The sequence below is a fragment of the Leptonychotes weddellii genome, chromosome 10, assembly GCF_054177405.1.
Source record: "Leptonychotes weddellii isolate Sample4059 chromosome 10, ASM5417740v2, whole genome shotgun sequence".
Taxonomy (NCBI): domain Eukaryota; kingdom Metazoa; phylum Chordata; class Mammalia; order Carnivora; family Phocidae; genus Leptonychotes; species Leptonychotes weddellii.
In genome coordinates this window covers 117,161,529-117,176,668 of record NC_138378.1, presented here as the reverse complement: position 1 = coordinate 117,176,668, position 15,140 = coordinate 117,161,529, and the positions used below count along the sequence as shown (strand labels likewise).

At 41.8% G+C, this 15,140-nt stretch overlaps 1 protein-coding gene across 3 annotated transcripts in view; it reads right to left on the bottom strand.

The window, feature by feature from the left end:
• The window catches only part of ADAM17 (ADAM metallopeptidase domain 17), a 52,384-nt gene extending 38,395 nt beyond the window's left edge, over positions 1 to 13,989 (bottom strand). The window contains exons 1-3 of one of the 3 annotated variants that reach the window (XM_081797218.1): positions 13,971 to 13,988; positions 2,525 to 2,657; positions 2,121 to 2,170 (exon numbers count right to left, since the gene is read on the bottom strand). Coding sequence is in view for 1 of the 3 variants with exons in the window: in XM_006737555.3 (XP_006737618.1) it covers positions 2,525 to 2,657; positions 13,748 to 13,922 (308 nt within the window). In the remaining 2 variants the exon portion in view is untranslated. The other 2 variants (XM_031032657.2, XM_006737555.3) reach the window with 2 other exon arrangements.
• Between the last annotated feature and the right edge of the window lie 1,151 nt (positions 13,990 to 15,140).

Genomic DNA, 15,140 nt, shown 5'->3' with positions numbered 1-15,140 from the left:
ACGCTATAAAATAAATTACAAATCTCCCTGCTTCTTTACACAGAGAGATAATATGTAGATATTGTTGAACATTTTCTTAAAGAACCAATGTCATCTATGAGACCTGAAAGAGAGGAATGTGTGAGGTTATGAGAGTATTTCCCCCCATAGAAAAGACTCTACGAGCCACCTCAAACCTAACTTAAAAAAAAAAAAACCTAGAAAGCTAAATTTTGAGTTCTTATTTTGCAGCTTTCCCCTTATCCTTTGCTCCTAATTTATCTCTTAATACTATACCCGCTCCTGGGATGCCTGGCTGGCTCAGTTGGTTAAGCGGCTGCCTTCGGCTCAGGTCGTGATCCCAGGGTCCTGGGATCGAGTCCTTTATCGGGCTCCCTGCTCGGTGGGGAGCCTGCTTCTTGATCTGCCTGCCTCTCCCCCTGCTTGTGCTCTCTCTCTCTCTAACAAATAAATAAATAAAATCTTTAAAAAAAAAAAAATACTATATCCGCTCCTTCACCAAAATCCCTATCTGCACAGCAGAAACAGCACAGGCTTGTATTCAAATCCTTTATCTTCCATTCACTAGCTGAGTGACCTTGAGCAAGTTACTCAACCTCTCTGAGTCTCAATTTTTTTCCCCAAAAGCAGAGTAACAAAAACTTTGTGGAGCACAGTGAGAATTAGAGACAGCATGTGCAAAGTGCCTCCTCAAGTAAACTACACAAAATAAGTAGCAGATAGACTATGATTATTATTATCATCACTGTTCAAATTGGCTATACGACTGGAAGCTGGATAACCAATATGACAATATTTTGACATGAACTCTGACAGAAATTATTCAAAAATAATCTAAGGATGATGGCAATAACTCAAAAAAATACCAAAAAGATACTGTAAAATATATCTGCATAAAATATCAGTTACACATATGATAAATATACTAAGCATGACCACAGTTCAGGATCCAAATAAACCAATCAGAAAAATGGTAAAAGGATACGAAAAGGGAGACACAGAAAAATAAATCACTTATAAACACGTGAAAAGATGCTCAATTTCACACAAAATGAAAATCAAGACAAATATGAGACACCATCCCCTTTCACAGGGACAAAAATTAAGGGCTGATAAAACCTATTGCCAAGGACAACAGGAAACAGGTAAGCTCATACACTGCTGCTAGAAGAATAAATTGGGCTAATGTCTTTAGGAAGAAATATGGTAACATCTGTAAACATTTATAGTATGTATACCCTTGACTCATTCTCCTTTCAGGAATGTATCCTGTAAAAATACCTAGACAGAGTATATTCACAAAGATATTTATTGGAGCACTGTTTGCTATAGAAAACAAAAATCACTTCGGTTAAACGATATGTATTTATAAGTTATTAACCAACAAATCGTTACAATTCTATGCAATAGGAATATTTATACAGCTGTTAAAAAGGAGGTAAATATATTTATCTATATTACCTACATGTACACAGATCTACATGCAAAAAATATGCATTAAAATCTTTTAGAGGTTAATTTGGGAAACCTCTCTAGGTCAGCGAAGTTTGAGGAGAAGTGAAAATTTCTTATACCCTCCATAGTTTGCTTTTTAAACCAAGTTTATGTATTACTTTCTTTTTAAAAAATATTCCTTGGAAAAAAAAAATATTTCTTGGGGGGGCGCCTGGGCGGCTCAGTTAAGCATCTGCTTTCAGCTCAGGTCATGATCCCAGGGTCCTGGGATCGAGTCCCACATTGGGCTCCCTGCTCAGCAGAGAGTCTGCTTCTCCCTCTGCCCCTCCCCCTGCTCATTCTCTCTCTCTTTCTCTCAATAAATAAAATCTTAAAAAAATAAAAAAGATTATAAAAAATAAAAACAGGCCTTCCCCATTTGTTGGGGAAGGCCTAACCTACAAATTCAGAGTGATTCAGTCCATTTACACCTCTCATTGTGTGTTTTGATATTAGTAAAGCTCCCTAAAAAGACTTCAGAAAGAGACCTGCAATTATCTAACAGATTTATATCTGCAAAACATACGAGAAAGCAAAAGAAAAGAAAGAAAAGACCACATCAATTTATGCCACAATGTAAGAGGAACTCAATATACACAGAGCACTGATTTCTCTATCCAGCTTACCACAAGGCTGTGGGGTCCTGAACAAATCCTTGATCTCTAAATCTCAGTGTCTTCACATATAAAATGAAGATAATATTTAGTACACAGTTGATGGTTCTAAAGTAGCATACAATATTTTAAGGTATCATAAATCATGCAATTAATTAAAATCCTTTGTTAGAATCCCACAAACATTATTACCATCATTAATACCTTTGGAATACCCATTTGCTTGTTTTTAATAATCATCACTATGAATTTTAGAATAAGCAATAAGTAATATAAGAATTATGACTGTAATTATATCAATTACAAATTTTTAAAAGGTAACTTCCTAAGACTCCAGTAAACACCCTTATTTTTCTACTTTTGCCAAACTAAGTCCCCCATTGCCCCAATATTTTTTTATAAATAGTTCAAATTACCTTTTCAAAGCTGAAAAAGTCAGTAGTGTTTCTAAATGTGTTGAGGCCTGTAGATCCCTTTTTCTTACTGAGTGCTGTTGGATATTGGATAAAGAGAGGATATCGTAGTCTGAGAGTAAAGAATCAAGCTTTTCTGAAACAAAGGTAAAAAGGTTATTAACACCTAAACTTACTAATCAATTTTAATATCACTAAAATGACAAGGTCTGACAACAAACTCTTTCTGACATAACGCATTTTGAAGTGCTAAGCACAACCTATGAAGCGTTCTTGCCAAAACAGATAAATAAAAAGCAAAAAAAAAAAACAAACCACAAATTAAACCTGAATTTAATCAAGACCTAACTTCCAGTTTTTAAGACATAAAGGGATTAGACTGCCAAATTAACTAACAACCTTAGGAAGCAATCAGCCACATCCAGAATGTCAGAATTCCTACAGAATAAATGACCCAATTTCTTCAGGAAATAAATGGTATGGGAAAGAAGGGACAGGCAGAGACATAATACAGTGGTCCTCTCTTATCTGAGGTTTCGAGTTCCGAAGTTTCAGTTACCTGAGGTCAGCTGTGGTCTGTCAGGAGGTCAGTATACATGAGCCTAACACCAGGTCAAAATGCCTACATCATTCACTTCACTTCACCTCAACATGTATGCAGTTTATCATCTCACAGCATCACAAGAAGGGTAAGTACAGTAAAATAAGATCTGAGGAGGGGGGCGCCTGGCTGGTTCAGTCGGTAGAGCATGCAACTCTTGATCTTGGAGTTGTGAGTTAAAGCCCCACGTTGGGCAGAGAGCTCACTTAAAAAAAAAGATTTTGGGAGAGACCACATTCATGTGACTTTTATTACAGTCTATTGTTATAATTGTTCTGTTTTATTATTACTGTTGTTAATCTCTTGTTATGCCTAATTTAGAAATAAACTTTACCGTAGGTATGTATGTACAGGAAAAACATTCCGTCATAGGGTTCAATACTATCCACAGTTTCAGGCATCCACTGGGGGTCTTGGAACGTATCCCCCCACAGATAAGCAGGGACTACTCTAGACAAGAACACAGCAAGCAAGCCAATGTGTGAACCTTTTTGGATCCTACATCAAACAAATCAATCTGGAAAGATATTTGTGACAATTGGGGAATCTGAACATGAGTTCATATTCATACTAGATACTAATAATTTTGCTATCTCAGAGTGTCATATTACATTATCAGCTAAATTCTAAATTCAAGGCATTTCTGGCTTGCCTGCTTAGAATTTCTAAGATGAAGGTGACCAACTTGACCTGACCACTGCTAGGCTGGGCTACATCAATTCCTTATCAATTGATGTGTAGTATGAAAGAGCAACAAATGAACAAATGTATTAATGGCCTGAGCAAACAGAAAGTAAATCTTTACAGAGAAATTACATATTCCAAATTAAAGAGCAAAAGAGTGGTAATATCCCAAACACTGCTGCCCTCAACAGACACAGAATGATCAATCCACTGGACATTAGAAGTGATATGACCAAACTAATCCCCGAAAAAAAACCAACATTAATTATTTTACCCAAATGACTTGGAACCCAAGATAAGCAAACATGTGCCGCCCTAAAGATAAAACAAAATGTTTTTATTTGGTACAGAGCAAAAGTAAACACTATAAAGGATATGATACCCATTAAGTCACTTTTCATCAGCAACTCTGCTGCCTCTTCCAAAATCAGGAGGATTTTTGGAAGAGAATTTTGGTGACTGAAATCTCTGTAGAAACTGTCTAAAAATATTTGAGCTGATGCTTTCCTTTTCTCTCAACAAATATCACTACAGAAGCAATGGTATTCAAAATCATTCCACTGGACTTAGAATGTCCTTAAAATATAGCACCAGGAGCTTAAAATACAAGTATATTGTTCCTGAGTTTACAATATGCCCACAAGACCACTTTTAAAAGAACTGACCCAATACTCTTCTCCTCCCTCTTCTCCCTCTTCTTCACTCACCAATTCATTAATTCACTATTATATGCCAGGCTCTGGTCTCAGTACTGATATAGCATTAAATAGAGCAAAGTCCTTGCCTACTGCAGCACTCGTTTTAGTGTGGGAGAGACAATGCACAATATAGGTCAGTGCTATGGACATTAAAGCAGAATAGCAAAGACAGGGAGTAGGCAGGGCCCGTTTATAAAGAGTGGTCAAAAGAAAGATGCTTCACTGTTACACAATATTTAGGCAAACCTGAAGAAAACAAGAGGTAAGCATGTTATATGATGAAAGTAAATTTCATCAAAGTCCATCCAAATCAGGGCACCTGGGTGGCTCAGGCGGATAAGCTACTGACTCTTGATTTCGGCTCAGGTCATGATCTCAGGCTCATGAGAGCCTGTGTGGGGCTCTGCGCTCAGTGGGGAGTCTGTTTCTCTCTTTCTCCCTCTGCCCCTCCCCCAATGTGCACATGCTTGCTCTAAAATAAATGCAAAAAATCTTAAAAAAAAAAAAAAAAACCCATCCAAGTCTCTAACTCAAGATAATATTAAATAAAGTGGCAGCAAAGTTGACAGCTGTTGGGTACCACTCGTTTTCCATCAACAAAACTTCCTTTAAAATTTAATCCGTAGAAAGGCTGTTTCAAAAGGCATCAATCACTTTTATGCCAATAGATGGTCCTTGGTGATTTGGCCTTGTTAATTACAAGGCTTAGCCGCACCAATGAAAAACCTTCAAGCAGCTTACCATTTATTCAACTTTTTTTTTTTTAAATGTAGGCTCCACGCCCAACGTGGGTCTCCAACTCATGGGCCCAAGATCAAGATTCACATGCGCTACCGACTGAGCCAGCCAGGTGTCCCTATTCAACAATTTTCGAGTGTGTGTTTCCTACAAGACATCTTGCTGGGTGTTTTATTATGTAATCTGTACAAACATATCTGATGTAGTATCCCCTTTTTACAGATGAAGAAACAAGCTCAGGGAGAAGTACATCACAAAGCTAATTTAGCACAGAACCAAGATTTGAACTTGAACTTCTCTGGCTGAAAACCCCAAGCTTCACTGATGTCATACTTGTGAAACTCCTTAAAAATATCCTGGCTCTGGGGTGCCTGCATGGCTCAGTCGGTAGAGTGTGAGACTCTTGAGCTCGGGGTCATGAGTTCAAGCCCCATACTGGGTGTGGAGCCTACTTTAAATAAATTAATTTTTTTAAAAGTTAAATATATATATATATTGCCTATATACGTGTGTGTGTGTGTATCTGTATCTCCTAGGGGCGCCTGGGTGGCTCAGCCAGTTAAGCATCTGCCTTCGGCTCAGGTCATGATCCCAGGGTCCTGGAATCAAGCCCCACATCAGGCTCCTTGCTCAGTGGGTAGCCTGCTTCTCCCTCTCCCTCTGCCTGCCGCTCCCCCTGCTTGTGCTCGCGCTCTCTCGCACCTTCTGTCAAATAAATAAAAATCTTAAAAAAAAACAAAAACAAAACCTAGCTCTTCCTGGACCTTCTACTTCTTGGCCTCCTACTTTTTGACGTGTTAACCAAACATGGCCTCGCCTCCCTCTGAATTCTGTAGCCGTTTGTTAATACCTTTTTTCTGGCACTTTTGTATTATATTTGTCTTCTCTCACAAATAGACTGTAAAAGAGCCAAAAGGGAGTTGGGCTGTATTATTCACAGTACCCTTACCTCACAAAACCCAGCACAGCACCTTGCAAAAAACAGCATTGCTGTGTCTACAAATTGCACAAATCCTCAATGCTGAGATGCTGATACAATCCTTTACAGCTCTTCAACTTCCCTGATACAGGTTGGTACATGAATTCAGTTTCATTCAAGATCATAATCACTCCTACTGCCTGAGAAACTTAACCTCAATACTGTAGTGTCATTGTCAATAACACAAGCCAGTTGTTCTCAAAGTGTGGTCCCCACACCAGCAGCATCACCTGGGAACTTGTTAGAAAGGCCAGTTTTCAGGTCTCCTCTCAGTCCTACTCAAGTCAGAAATCCTTGGGTTGAGGCCCAGTGATCTGTGTTTAACATGCCTTCCAGGTGATGCTCATGCACTCAGGTTTGAAAACCACTGAACTGGGCTCAAGGAAGCAGCTCAAAGTGAAGATAAAAGCTTTAGGCACAAAGACGGTCCTTGTTCAGCCTTGCATTATTTTTAAGAACAAAAATCAGAAACAAGGTAAATTAATAATGGAGAAACAGATAAATTATAGCACTTCCAAATGACAAAAGAAAAATCTCCAATTATTAAAAATGCTGGTAACAACAGATTTTTAAGAACATGGGAAAATACTTACACTATAATATTAAATAAACAAGCAGATTAAAAAAACTATTCATATTGCATGATCTTAACTATGTATAAAAATAGGTCTAGAAAAAAGAAAGAGCACAAAAGTAACATCACTGGTTATCTTTACGTATATTTTCCATAATAAGCACTTTTAAAATGTAGCTTGCTAAAGCACTTTAAAATACCTAACTAATGTGTTTCAACTGTAATTTGTCCTCTTATAATAACTAGATACCTCACACTGGATGCCCTGGAACCATTCCAGACAACATGATACAAGCACCCCCCTCATGCCACAAGCAGAGATCCTGCTCTCACTACAGCCCTTCACCAGCAAGGAGCCTCTCAGATACTTGGCATTTCACCCTACTTCACCTCCAAAATTCCAACCACTGGTAATCTCAACTTCCTATAGCTTTTTCAACAGAATTTGAAACACTTCCCAAGAGTTTATCTTTTATCTATATCCAAATCTCTCAATAAACTTAAGTACAAGCCACTTAATTATCTTTCTTAGCACTCCACAATGGCTGCCCAGGGAACACCTTCCCGGCTTTCTACAAGTTGTTCCAGCAGTCCAGCAGTAAACAACTGAGCTTTTCTCATTTTAGCTGGCTACAAACACAAAATTAGAAAACAACAGACACAATTCAAAAGGTCAAACTAGAGCACTACTTTATTTAGGTATCCCCTGCCCAACCCTCCCCGCTCTTCTCTGCCACATGCTATGGTTTCCCTCACTCGGCCTCCTGTGTCCAGTTAGTTTCTAGTCTTAGAGACACTATCCTCCCTTACTGCTTTTGTATCTTTGCCACCCCCACCGCTCCTTTCCTGCATACACATTCTGCACTTCATTTTCCTCCCTTCCACCAGACCCATCCTATTCATTTCTTCAACATTTACTGAAAATGTTCCACCTTCCAGGCACTAGGGATATAATGGAAAGAAAGAGGAATGTATTTCTGATATTATGACACTGGAGGAAAGACCACCATACACAAAAATTATAAAGTATGTAAAGTACCAAGGGAGAGGAAGTGGCAGGAAGTTATGGAAGGACAGAGCAGGAGGATGACCCCTGCCTGGCGAGCCAAGGATGCTTTCCTAGGGAAACAGTATTGAAGTTAAGACCAAAAGGATGAGGAGACCGCCAAGAGAAAGAAAGGACAGGGTTCTAAGTAGAGGGCCTAACACATACGCTGAGGTCCCCAAGAAACACAGAGCATAATTCTCAAAGAAATGAAAGCAACTCATTGAAGCCGGAGGACACAACGGCACACAGATGGGAAGAGGTGAGGCTGGAGGCAGGCAGAATTTGGTCACAAAGGGCCAGGGAACTAAGTTAAGGATTTTGGACTGTGCATAAGGCAACAGCTATAAGAAATTTCACTGTGACTGCAGGGTGGAGCGTGGGTTAGAAGGGAAGAAGACCAGAGTCTGGGAAATCCGCTAGTAAGCAGCCAAGCAATCCAGGCAGAGACCATGAAAAGACCCCCAGGTTTCTGACATAGGTATGTGGGTGGATAGCGGCACCACATTCACTGAGATAAAAAAAAAAAAAAAAAAAAAAAACCATGAGTAGGAGCAGGTTTGGGGGAGGAGTTGACAGAAGGGAACAGCTGGATGCTGAAAGATTCTGGAGTTCCACACTACATCTCGTTCCTCATACAGTTTACAATTACATTGTTCATTTATATGGGATTTTTCTGCATTAAGTTATCATATATTTGCAGTTATGTTACTGGTAAGTCACATAGTGATTTTAGGCAGGGAGAAATCAAATCTGTTCTGTATGATTTTCAACACTGACATGAGCAGTAAAAAGCAGCTGATACTTCATTCCTTCTATATGTTCTCAAAGAATAAGGAGAAAGCTGGAGCTTCAGGCCTGCAATAAACTGGCTTTCTCGATGTAGGTGTGAAGTGGCCTATAGATTTCAGAAACCTACCACTCCATCCTTCTTTTACACCCAAATTGTTTCATCTCTGGGATATGCTCTTATGGCCACTGACTGATACAGTGACAAACTATACCCATATTTCTTTCATCAAGCCCAGAGTCAACACTTTTAAGACAAAACCAATTTTTTTTAAGTTTTATTTTTTTAAAGATTTTATTTATTTGTCAGAGAGTATGCACAAGCAGGGGGAGCGTCAGGCAGAGGGAGAAGCAAGCTCCCTGCTCAGCAGGGAGCCCGATGTGGGACTCGATCCCAGGACCCTGGGATCATGACTTGAGCCAAAGGCAGACGCTTAACCCACTGAGCCACCCAGGTGTCCCAGGATAAAAACAATCAACTGTTGTATGACAAGAGTCCAGGAACACTTGTGGACTTTTTACTTAATTTCTCTTTTCTTTTTGCAATAAATTGAATATTCTTGGACTATAACTTGCAAGTATAATGCAGAACCCCTGTAGCCCTCTGCTCACTCTCAACTGCTCTGCTGTGTGGAGTACAAAGAGTTTCCCAAGATGACACTATCAGTGTCATCTTCTGGTGTCAGAAGTGGAAAAGAAAAAGCCAGGACTGCTATGAAGTGTTCAGTCTGCTTGTGTAGAAGACACATGAGACCTGAATGCACTTCAGGACTCCCCAAATGATGCAGGAGAAGGCAGTGACCTGGCCAAGTTACTGTGAAGTAGGCCCCAGATGTGGGTGAATCCCTCCCTGGGACTAAAGGATGAGGAAAAGGAGAACAGTGCTCTCTGCTAGGCAGTGGAGCCCAGAGCCTGGGAACTAAAAAATTTTCTGGGTTTACACCAGTTAGGGGGGATGGAGGATGAGCTGCCTCAGTAATTCCCTATCAAGAACTCTTCACCAGGGCCAAGATTCTCCAGCAAGACCAGTCACACGGAAACTCTGAGCCCAAATAAAAGTCTGCACAACCCAAGGGAATCTCTAAGGAAACCGGGATTGGTCCATACAGCTCTGTAGCTGAAAGGGACACAAATTCAGGATAGGCAATGAGACTACTTCCATAATATCAAGTGGGCAGTTGGATACATGAGTATGGAGCTTCAGCGAACAAGTCTAGATCAGAGTACATATTTAGTAGTTATCAGAATAACAATCAAATGTAAGTGAAACCAGAGCAGCAGATGAGACTTGTCAGGGCCTACAACTCATGTTAAAAGAAAAGAAAGGAAGAGAGAAAGAAGCGGTGTGGGGAGGTAGATACCAATCCCTTGGTTGATTTTAGGGCTAAGTTAAGGGATATATGAAAAAGCACTTTATTTCACTTCCCTACCTCAGTAAAACCAATTTCCTACTCCTCTTTCCCTCCATCAATCTTTTTCAGACTTTCTTTAAATTATACTTCCAACTGAAAACACCATCCCTCACAAATACAAAATGGTAAAGAACCCAAAAATCAATGACATTTGGCCTCAAAGGACACCTACACTTAATGTTCTGGAAACTCAGTAAAAGCCAAAAGGATTTCTCCCAATGTCTCCACCATGGCTCTCTGCTTAACTCTTCATTCTATTCTAGAAATACAGTTTATCTCTTCGACTAGTTCAAAGCAGACTGGCATTAAAATCTCCCTTGGAACAGTTAGGGTGGTTAAGTGTTTCAGTTTCAAAGGAATGTAGCTTGTAAGCAAAATTAACATCAAAAGAGGAAGCCAGATGTCAAAATATTGAGCAAAATGGGGCTGTCAATAATGAAAAACAAGCACTGCAATGTGGAGAATCCCCACACCAATAACCTCAAGGTAAATTTCAAAATGTTTCAGATACAAACCTTCATCCCTCATCTGTGACCTATATTTTTTCCCTCCACCCACTACATCCTCTTTTATTAAAAGTAACACAAAGGGAAAACACTTTTGAAATCAAAGTGAGACTTATACACCCCAGCTGCAACTTCAACAAGATATCATGACTAAGTTCACATGACTCATAACTTTCCTGAATTATGCAATTCATAACAGTTCAACTGAAATCATCTTGGGTGTCCTGTGGAGTACTCCAAAAGCCAGGATTCTAGTATATGTTTCTATCCTTCAGAAAAATGTTGTCAAATCCCAGGGTGCCTAGGTGGCTCAGTCGGTTAAGCATCTGCCTTTAGCTCAGGTCATGATCTCACGGTCCTGGAATCGAGCCCCACGTCAGGCTCCCTGCTCAGCGGGAAGTCTGCTTCTCTCTCTCTCTCCCTCTCCTTCTGCACCTAACCCGCTCTTACTATCTCTCTCAAATAAATAAGTAAAATTAAAAAAAAAAAGTTACGGGGCGCCTGGGTGGCTCAGTTGGTTAAGCAACTGCCTTCGGCTCAGGTCATGATCCTGGAGTCCCGGGATCGAGTCCCGCATCGGGCTCCCTGCTCAGCAGGGAGTCTGCTTCTCCCTCTGACCCTCCCCCCTCTCATGTGCTCTCTCTCTCTCATTCTCTCTCAAATAAATAAATAAAATCTTTTAAAAAAATTAAAAAATAAAAAAAAAGTTATCAAATCCCTAATCAATATTTAGTACTGAGGGGCACCTTGCTGGCTCAGTTGGTACAGCATGCAATTCTTGATCTCAGGGTTGTGAGTTTGAGCCCCACATGGCGGGTAGTGTTTACTTAAAAAAGAAATTTAATACTGAGTTTATGGTAACATTTATAAGACGAGCAGACTACAATAAACCACACTCTTTAACTATAAAACTACTCTTTGATCTTGACCAGTTCAATCTAAATAATGCTAAAGCTAAGCAACTAATCACATCTGGAGCCATCAAACACAAACACACACACACACACACAAAGTCATTCTTCAGAAGAAAAAATACCCACAAGGCATATACTTATCACTGTGAGAATGTGACAACTCACTACACCTTTCTGAGGCTCATTTTTCCTATTGTTTTATTTGAAAAACTAAAACATGATCTATAAGGTTCCTTTCAGCTCTACAGTTTGTAAGTACCCCCACCAAGGAGTGTCCTTATTTTCCCTCTTCACCTACCTAAACTTAAAGTCTGGGCTTGAGTATCACCTCCTTCAGGGAGCCTTCGATAACTTTCCCAGGCTAGATTCAGTGCCTCTTCATGATAATAATACTTGCCGTAATGTATTGTATCACTCTCCTCCATGTTGTTTTTGGAATTGTCTGTTTAGATCTCTCTGTACCACTATGCAAAGGCTTTTTGAAGTTGCATATTGTCTGATCTATCTCCAATGCCACACAAAATACTTGCATACGGTATGTGCTCTTCTAACATTTTGTGAATAAATGGGTAAGGCTATGCATTTTTCTGGCACTGGTGGTCAGCATTTTGCAAATAAAAAACACACAGTCAAAAAAAACCCCTCCATGATCTGTGAATGTTGTGGAGGATTCATCTAGAAAGTAACGTTTTCCTTTTTACTATGGACATCCTTAGGATTCATGCTACTTATTTTTCCACCTGTGAACAAGAGCATAATAAAAATGCAACAGCTGTGTTACAGTAGAAATTTAATTTTAATACCAAAATACATGTTTGTTTCTATTAACATTTATCCTTATGAAGTAGATCCTTACTCTATCCCTCCATCCTGACCACCACTACCTCAAAATTTTCCTTCAATATGTACTGACTTATCACATCTCAGCCCTTCCTAACAAGCTCCCTTGCCTTTCATTACACCAGTCACCTGTAATCCATTTCAATTTGAGATAACCACAAAACAGCTGTTCAGGTGAGAACACTCAACAGCTTTAATACCCTCAGTCAATTACAATTTCTGTCCATTAAAAAAACTGCCAGTAAACTAATGTGAAAGTTTTAATTAGATATAAAGAAAACCCACATGCAGTCTCAATCTGCATAACACTACACATGGAATCATGGTGGGATTTGGAGACCAATACAACCATGAAAAATCAACTTTGCACACTGGGAAAATATACTGTTTCATTCTTAATTACTAAACTGTCTTATATGTCAACTTTTGTAAGGCAAAGAATCCTAACACTTCGTAAGTTTACACAAATTTCACATCTCTTAATGTACGTCCATCCTAAAACCCAATCTCTTCAGAAAATCTAAAGACTGGGTGGAGGAGGGGACAACTGGGTGATGGGCATTAAGGAGGGCACCTGATGTAATGAGCACTGGGTGTTATATGCAACCGATGAATAACTAAATTCCACCCCTGAAACTAATAATACAGTATACGTTAAGTAAATTGAATTTAAATTTCAAAAAAGGTGTTAGTTGAAAAAAAAAAGAAAATCTAAATATGAATCCTCTACTTCCTGGACTCAGAACTAATCAAATTGGTCATCCCTGATAATTTCTTTGTTTAAAATGGCAAGGAAGGCATTCAAGCGGTATCAAAGAGTTGGCGTGGTAGGTTCAAGCGCCCCCTCCCAGCACCCCCAATAAGCTACAATTTAAGTAAGTACATGCTTACAAAGTTCGCAAAACTCAAGTCCAAGATGAGTTCTCCAGTCACCGCCTTCCAACCAGATTACTACATAAAGAACCTCCTACAGCAGAAATTCTAGTTCGCTCCTTGCAGAGCCAGGAAGAGCTGCTGGAGCTTTGGGCCCTTCCTATCCGCACCCGCCCCCCCTCCAAGTCCTGGCTTTGGTAGGAACACCTTAGTAGGGCAGGGACCTGGACCACATCTCCTTCCCCAAACACGAGCCAACACCACCCCCCTTACCGCTTTCCCAAACACAATCCCAAAACACAAACTCAGGAGGCAGACCCCTCCCAGGCCCTCAGTCACTACCGGGAGCCCCTTCCAGTAGCCCTTTCCCATTCAGAAAGACAAGCCCTTCTCCCTTCCTTCTCTAAACTCCGAGAGCCACACCCCCTTCCTGCACCGAAAACTTAGGGACGCGCCACCGTCCAATACTCCGCCCCTAGACCCCTGAAAGATCCTGGTCCCCTGCTTTTCCCCGAAAGCAGCGCGCTCCAGGCGCCCGGCGCCGGCCCTAAGCCAACTCTCCCGGGTCTTTACCGAGTCGCTCCGGGGAATCGTCCGGAGGTCGCGGCGCCACCACGAAAGGAACCACGCTGGTCAAGAAGAGGAGACAGTGCCTCATGTTCCCGGCCCGGCCACCGGCTCCACCTCTCTGGGCAGCCTTCGCCTGACGGGGGCCTGGGACACTGCTCACATTGGGAGTGAAGGGCATCCGCCCGGCCCTGCCCCTCAAGCCTCTTTTTCCTCCCGCGCCGCCTACCGGAAGACTCTAGAGCCCGGCTTGAGGCCCCCGGAAGTGCAAGCAGCGCTCCGAGAGGGCGGCTCAACCCGCTTCCGGCTGCCGCCCGTCCCCGCACCGCCCACAGCCGGAAGCCGGGCGCCGCGCGGCATGCCGGGAGCCCCTCGCTCGCCCCGCCCCGTGCCGGCGCCCCGCCCCCTCCCCTCCCCTCAGCCCTTCCCTTCCATCCCCCCGGGTGCGGCCGGCGCCTGCTCGGACGCTGGGCGAGACGTCCTTACTCGACCCATCCTGGCCTCGGCTGTGTCCTCGGGTGACCGCCGCGAGGGAGGCGGGAGCTCGCGAGTAGGCCTTCAGAAGCGCGTCCGCCCGCGTCGGTGGTCTGGGTCCCCCATCTGGTTAGGATCCCTGTATCTTTTTCACTGCACGGGCTACAGAAACAGCCTTGCGGCCCAGGACGGACACGAAGGGGCGCCTGGCCCGGTGTGGTCGGGGGAATGAGCCAACCACGAAACGCCTGGGACGCAGGACGGCGGAGAAGCCCGGTCCACGCGCCAGCCTCCCGGAGACAAGTGCAGTGTCCAGCCGGGCTATCCGCGCCCAGCGTGCGGCCAGCGGCGACGTCCATTGTAATGAGCAGGGCTTGGTGGAGGGAAATGAACGCGAACTCTTTGAACGCGCGTTTTCTTGGCGCTGTGGGCAGAGGGTCTGCAAACTCTTACAGATTCTAGAATCCTACCACTAACTCCTCATCTGTGTGAGCACAGGAGCTAGAATCTTCCAGCCAACTTTTTAAAAAGTCAGTTCTGCTTGGTTCGTGAGCTTAGACTGGAGATTTCCCAAAGCAGTTTGTATTTGGTTTCCTTTGTATAATTTTAGCTCTGTGTAGTTGAGTGAGAGTGTTTATAGTACTGAAGAAAAACATTCTAAAAGCATTGGATGCTTATTGCTCTTTTGGTTCAACTAAAATTTATACAAGTAGGACATAACACATTTTCCACTTAAGAGTGAGTCGAACAGCCTTTTCTCCATTATGAAGTGGTAAATTGTTAGGAATAGGATATAGCCTTGCTCGGTGAACTTTCAAGGCTAGTTCCTAATAAAATACACAAACTGTGGTTTAAACAGGTTCATTGTGGTTTGCCTCATTAAAATCTCAGCATCTTTCCAACAGTTGTTATCCATGGTTACTGG